The sequence below is a fragment of the Nymphalis io genome, chromosome 20 (genome assembly GCF_905147045.1).
Source record: "Nymphalis io chromosome 20, ilAglIoxx1.1, whole genome shotgun sequence".
In the NCBI taxonomy this organism is placed as follows: domain Eukaryota; kingdom Metazoa; phylum Arthropoda; class Insecta; order Lepidoptera; family Nymphalidae; genus Nymphalis; species Nymphalis io.
The window spans coordinates 5,069,351-5,076,912 of record NC_065907.1 but is presented as its reverse complement, the minus strand read 5'-3'; the positions used below and the strand labels follow the sequence as shown (position 1 = coordinate 5,076,912).

General features: G+C 27.6%; 1 protein-coding gene across 1 annotated transcript; it reads right to left on the bottom strand.

Annotated features, from left to right (window-relative positions):
- Positions 1-883: 883 nt before the first annotated feature.
- Positions 884-7,211, bottom strand: LOC126776570 (protein Pixie). Its single transcript, XM_050499196.1, has 12 exons — positions 7,141-7,211; positions 6,696-6,910; positions 6,180-6,395; positions 5,544-5,751; positions 5,179-5,365; positions 4,521-4,642; positions 4,258-4,358; positions 3,891-4,068; positions 2,648-2,769; positions 2,138-2,334; positions 1,357-1,591; positions 884-1,050 (listed from the first exon to the last, which is right to left on the bottom strand). The coding sequence occupies exons 2-12, from the start codon at positions 6,906-6,908 to the stop codon at positions 1,003-1,005; spliced, it is 1,827 nt and encodes a 608-aa protein (XP_050355153.1). The 5' UTR covers positions 6,909-6,910; positions 7,141-7,211; the 3' UTR covers positions 884-1,002.
- Between the last annotated feature and the right edge of the window lie 351 nt (positions 7,212-7,562).

The following is a 7,562-nucleotide window of genomic DNA, read 5'->3' as shown; positions in this document are numbered from 1 at the left end:
TGTATCTGAGCTTCGTGACTTTTGTTTATTCTATTTGTATAAAATTGACTGACTTCTCATTTAAGATAAATTTTTATAAAGTTTAATTTCTAACGACGAATTAAAAGCGTATTAAAAAATATTAATAACATAGTTTCCATATTCTAATATATATTTAAATATTTATAAAATTAATTGGTGCTTGTAAGCTATTACTTGAACTTAAAGTATTCGTTAAGGTTTTTTTTCTTCGAGAACAAAATTTAGAAACCACGTTTTCGCAACATATAGGCATTACTTGATGTACAAAATTCTTAATTTTCTCGCAGACATCGCCGAGTTCGAGTAGCCGATTTAATCTCGGGTTGCGAGTCACGTATACAATATAGTTGGAAGTTTTCACGGTTACAAAGACGTAAACGTGTATAGTAATTTAAATAATTATTATTAAATTATTAAAAGTGTAGCAGCGATGGGAATATATCATGTATATTATGTACAAATAATTTCATTAATAATAAGTGTGACATGCTATAAAAGACGAACAGGTAGTACATTTAATAAAAAAAGTCACATCTTATGTGGTTGAGAATATAATTCGTTAATCGTGCAAATAAAGCTTAAAATAAATTTATAACATATATGAATAGAAATAAGAATTTTTTTAAAACACAGGTATGTAATTATTTTTGAAGAAGAGTATTACATGTATTATTGATATTTTTAATAAATGTATTAGTTTGTATTTTTACTAAAGATTATATTGTTTTCTGTTACTCTTATGTCATCTGTTATTTATATATGGTGCAAGTGTTAAATAAATAAAATATTTAAATTATTATTACATATATTTCTAAATAAATTATTAATATATACTATATATTTGAAATAAAGAAAATAAACATTGTATAAAATTGATTTATTACAGTAATACAATTATTTGGAAATACACAGATGGCAGACCATCAACGTTGTGACAGATACAAGTGCTTCAATATATATAAATATTTTTTATAATAGCATTTAGTCTTCTAAGAAGAAATACTGGCCTGCTCGTTTCTGTTCTATGTCCTATAAAAAAAATTGTATTTAAGACACATTTCAAATTTCTTATATAAATTTAAATAATATTTTTAATAAAATGTATACTACTTTATATTAAGATTTTATGATAATCATGTTATAAAAGGTTCTAAAATTTAATATAAAAAATATCTAAGAATCTTTCAAAATCTTGGATTATAGATCAATACACAATGGGTGAGTAATATTATAAGATTTTTTTCATTGATATACTCAATTTATCCATGACCAAGTTATTTTGCATTTGTATAATTATTGAAATTAGCTGTAATTTTATAATAAATGCAACCATACCTTAACAGAAGAATGTTTATTGATCCTAGGTCTGAAGTTGTTTGGATCCCTTCTGAATGTAATACCCAATAATTCCAAGAACTTATTCATGCCATTGAGTAGAGACTGCGGGGCATGAGCCGTTGCGTTAGAGGATGGGGTTCCCTCAAATACGATGACTCGGTCAGCAAGGTATGTGGCCATGATAAAATCGTGCTCGACTACAAAACCTGTTCTCTTGGCATGAAGGATGAACCTGGTAAAGAGATTTATTATACATTTTCTACTTAATGAATTACACAAATTATTAAAAATGAACTAGAACAAACAAAACCAATAAAACAATCATCAAATAAGTTATAAAGGTAGAATCAATCAAAGTCTATTAAGTAATAATAATTAAATAAAAAAACATTTAGGTTATAATGAAAAGAAAGAACTAAAACATATTTTATCAATAATAATTTATAAGTATTAAACTTGAATTATTGTTGGGATTAAATTATTTTTTATGGCACTTAGTATTTCAGATGTAAAAAGAATTAAAACTAATTGCTATTCTGACAATACGGTTAAAACATATGGTTTACAGACAGAACAGAAGAACAGAACTACATGCATTCATGAATGGAGTTTTATTGATTACTACATTAGCCATTAAATTCAGCCCTTTATTACTAACATAGACACTTGACATTTCATCTCTTTTATAATTAGGATTTCCATCTATTAAATTTTTTATTGGTAAGTGGTAAAATAGTTAGTGGTACAATTGAAAATAATTAAATTTAGAAATATTTACCTTTTTATGACTTTAGCGGCAACCAAACGCTGTTCAGAATCGAGGTAAGCAGAGGGTTCATCAATAAGGTAGACATCAGCAGGCTTTCCGAGACAGAGCACCAGTGCGACACGTTGCAATTCACCACCAGACAAGTTTTGCACTTCTTGGTCCATTATTTCTTCAATTTTCATTGGCTTCATCACATCTGTTATGAACTGAAATTAATGTTATGAAATGTAATTTTATATGTTGAATAGGTTTTTATTTGTGATTTGTGGCAGACAAAGAAATGGACTATCATTCAAGTGGTCACCTTACCCCATACACATTGAATAGCATTGTAAGGAAACCATTTTATACAATAATCAATGTGTTGCCAGTTATATTTGATATTCGGGTAATAACACTGGCTTACTTGAGCTTCTAATGAAAACAAAAACAGACAAAGTATACTGTTAAACAGTAGAATAACTGATGAGTGAGTAGGCATTTTATTATATATTTTATTATTTAATTAATTGTATTTACCTGAGGATGTGTGTATGCATCTCTTATCTTGTCATGAAGCAAACTGCGCACTAATCCTTGGGATTTGGGTGATATTTTCTGTGGCTTATAACTAATATGTAGCTGCGGCAGTTGGCTAGCACCTACAATGAATTATGGAAATTATTTATGTTAATGTTGGAAATTTCTTTATTGTACACAACAATTGTAGTTGTAGTATGCATTAGTGTTTCTGTCATTAATTTGATCAAGTAGGTCAGATATTATGGCAGTATAATCAAATTAACAATTGTAAATACATCATTATTGTATGCAATCTATAAGACTTTTTTTTCATATATAATCACATAATACTCTATGAGAAAAAAAACAGATTTTATCAGTTTTTACCTTCAGATGTCATAGATGATTCAGCATGTTTCAGACACTTTTGAAACACAGGATGAAAAAACAAATCAAATAATTCAGTTCTAGCCATTATTAAGATTCAACGTTTTATTCATCAACTATAAATTTACCATTAGCCTATATAACCTCCACTGTTTAATGTCATCTACATTTTTATAGTAGAATTAATTAATTAATTTTAAATAAGCGTATTTTCACGACAATAACATTCAAAGAAAGTAAGGAAAACCTTTTAAAGTATGTAATTCCTTCAGTAGATTTCACGACAAAACCAAACATTTGACAAATGACGAAAACTTGACAGTTAAATAATTTGTGTTGCCACTTTATAATGTTATACGCAATCGGATACGTTAACTGAAATAAAACATTTCTTGCATCGATGTTGCATTATATGCATTACGCATAAAGCATTTTTTTTTAATTAATAAAATTAAATTGTTATAAAAAAACAATGTTTTTTAATGTATACATATATAAAGTAGTACGCGGTTTCAAAGTTCTTTTGGTACTTGTAAAGCTGGCCAAACACAACGTAACGTCATCGAGGCACGGAAAACATAGTTTTATCTTTTATTATATTATTTAGTTACTGAGTTTAACATTAAAGTTTTGCTATTTTCGTTTTCAGATATGCAGACTTCATAATCAGTATAATATAATGTAATTTATATATATATATAATATAAATAATTTACCCTTGCATGAAGGAATCTTTTATAAAAATGTTGCTAAAATTCTATAATAAAAATATTGTTTATAAAAATCTCTAATAACCTTAAACACAAAATAGGTATATATATCATTGAAAAAATTATCTATTTTTTGATGCAAAAAAAATTTGTAAATGGCTTACCTTCATCTGGCTCCAAATTACCGGCTAACATTCTAATGAATGTTGTTTTACCAGTACCATTTTCACCAAGCAGTACTAATATCTCAGAGTCTGAGAATTCTCCTTGAGCCACATGCAGGCTGAAGTCGCCCATTGATTTGTTCATTTCTGGATACTCATAGTGGTTCATTCTTTTTATCTGTATTAATATTTTAAAATTGGAATGATTTTGTCTGTGTTGCTTTTGTTTATGTGCAGTACATGCAGTATTCAAACTTAAAAAATATCTGTCTAGTCTAGTCTATAGATCTAGTTTTATATTTACTCAATGTTAAAAAATCCCAACTTGTTTATACATAATAAATGATAATACATAAATATAACATACCTCTTCCTCTGTAGCAGATTCTGCTACTTTAAAGACAAGTGATTCTGTTCTGAATCTCATATTTTCAGTGGGCACAAACCCATCAAGGAATATATTTATACCTGCAAATATGAATCCATTTATTAAGTAAATTAATATGAAAATTACAATAATATTAAGATGTGAATATGAGTATAGATATGGATATATTTATAAATATGCTGGATAATGAATGAATACACTAGTTTATAGTAGTAAAGTTTCTTTTTTCTATTAATACTTACCTTCTCGAACAGAGAAGGGCATAGTCACAACACCATAAGCACCGGGAACACCGTATAAGCAGCAGATGAAGTCTGACAAATAATCCAACACCGATAAGTCATGCTCTACTACAATAATGAACCTGTTAACAATTTTTTTCAATTAAGATACATAAATAAGCAATTTATTAAGGTTTTTCGCCATTTATTTTCAAGTATTGAGTTGAATCATAATGAATTCAAATTTAAAAAACATGATGATCTTAAAATTAGAATATAAAGCTTGTATAAGGAACTCAAATTTGAATGAGGAAGATACATCACATACATGTATGTCACTTCATCACTCAGATTGTCAAGTTTGTTAGTGAAAGATTTACTTTCCTTTGAAATCAAAATATACTACTTCATGTAGCCTATATTAAGAAAGTATACTAACCACTTGTAAATAGTCATATTTAAGTTAAAGCTTAAAATTTTTACATTCTATGAAGAGGACCCATCAAGCCACCCAGTTCTTTAATAAAGTATGTAGACAAATTATTTATAGAACATTCTTACAATACTTATGGAAAGTGTTTAGATATATGACTGATACTAATCTAATTATGCATATTTATAAATTCCTAAAGACTAAGATACTGTTGGCATTGTGGCAAATTATTATCATATAACTTACTTATCAGGGTCTATAAGTGAGCGTATAGTTCTTGCAGCATTTAGACGCTGCTTGACATCCAAATAGGAAGATGGTTCATCAAACATAAATATGTCGCCATTTTGGATACAAACCATGGCGCAAGCGAAACGTTGCAGTTCACCACCAGATAATGCTGCAATTTCTCTGTTACGAATATGTGTCAAATCTAAAACAATGACAAATAATAGAAATTGTACCTTATAACATTCTTTAATTTTTATTCAATATTATTATTCATTTTAAGCGGTTACTTACTCCAATTATTACTTACAACATATGTATTTTGGGAACTAAAAAGGAAATTAAAAAAAAAAATTGATAATAATAAATTGAATGATACCTACCAAGCATTCTACATATTTCAGGCTGATTTTTTCTTTCATCTTTCTTATCAAGCAATTGTCCAACAGTTCCTTTGACTGCTTTAGGGATTTGATCCACATATTGAGGTTTGATAAGAGCTTTTAAATCATCTTCAAGGATTTTGGTAAAGAAGTTTTGAAGCTCTGAGCCACGGAAATGAGACAGAATCTCTTGCCAGTCTGGAGGATCCTGATAATTATAATTTATAATTTTTTTATTTTATAAGTAGTTAACAATAATATAATAAATAATAAATTAAAATTGTACTTAATGTTATCAAGTATTTACTTAAAACATACATAGAAATAACTAATGCAAGTAATTACATCAAATAATAATTAACAATATATTTAAAATAAACAGAGCAATATTAAATAAAATAAACACTGATATTAATCAAATTTTTAATCCACTTCTAAGGATAATGAAAGCTTTAGATCTTTAAACACTTTTAATTTATGCTTTTATTGTTTCTGCATAAAATAATCTTATAGTATATACTTTACTTTATAATATTTTTGTTTTGAAATTTCTCTAATAATATATATATAATAAATTTCTTTTTTTTATGTATACCCTAAAAATTAATTATATATAATATTTATATAAAGACTCACCGCATATCTACCCAAGTTGGGTTTCTGTTTTCCAGCAAGAATCTTCAAAGCAGTTGATTTTCCAATACCATTCTGACCAACAAGACCAAGAACTTCACCTGGTCGAGGTATTGGTAAACGATGTAGTTTAAAAGAGTTCTTTGAATATCTATGTGTTGTATGCTTCTCCAAGTTTGATGGAATATTAATGATGGTGATGGCATCAAACGGGCATTTCTAAAAAAATGAATCCTCAAATAATTACATTGTATAGGTGTAAATAATAGTCTAAATAAATCATGAATCGATAACAACTTAATTTGATTTATTTTGTTACATAATAACAAAAAAAAAGTCATTAACAATAGATATTAGTAAATTGAATAATGAAGATGTTTATATATACAATATCTATACTTGTGGCTGTTTATATAATAGATATAAGACATCCTTAGAAAACAGAAGTACAATTTATGGGCGTTAAGAAAATTTATAGAAACTTGTATAATTGAAAGTTTACTGTGACATGTTACAAACCTTGACACATATACCACAACCGATGCAAAGCTCCTCCGATATTGTAGCGATCTTGTCGTTCGGAGTTACCTCGATGCACAGTTTACCCATACGCACCACAGGGCAACTTTTCTTGCATTCTTGCCTACATCTTTTGGGCTTACAACGGTCAGCATTCACGATTGCGATACGTGTAAGTTTGTCTGTCTCTTCAAAAGCTTTTTTTCGAGACATCACTGTCAAGTTAAATGCACAAATTATAACACAATAATCAATTTTAAGATGCCTTTTCAGTATATATTTCAGTCAATATGCCATGATTTCCAGGAACCTTAATATAACCTCAATAATTATCATATGGTAGACTGTAATAATAAACTAATTAAAAGAAATTTTAACCGAAATAGATTCATTTGAAAGAGTCATTTTTCTTATATATATAATGTATTAGAAAAAATCATAATACCTAATAAAATACAGCGAACGTTGGCTAGACTTTGCCTACGTTCGCGTGTCCTTACGTCTCGTAATGTCAAAAGGAACAATATTAAAGATTGTTACGTTCAAGTGAAACGCCAAATAAAAAAAAAAAGAACTGTTCGGATAATCCATCAAGAACTGTCGAAATAAATTTTATATTCATTGAAAACTCTTGTTTCAGTTAATTTATTTTATTTTATGACATAAAGTATAACTATACTATAACTAACTTAATGTTATGTTTTCATAAGATATTAACTATGTAAAAAATAACCGAATAGGTATAATAAATTTATTCTAAGAAAACAATTAAAAAATAATAATAAGCCTCCAAAAGCCCAATGCCGCATGGTATATGGATACTTGCAAAATAAATAACAAATCACTAAAAAAATTATAACCACCACA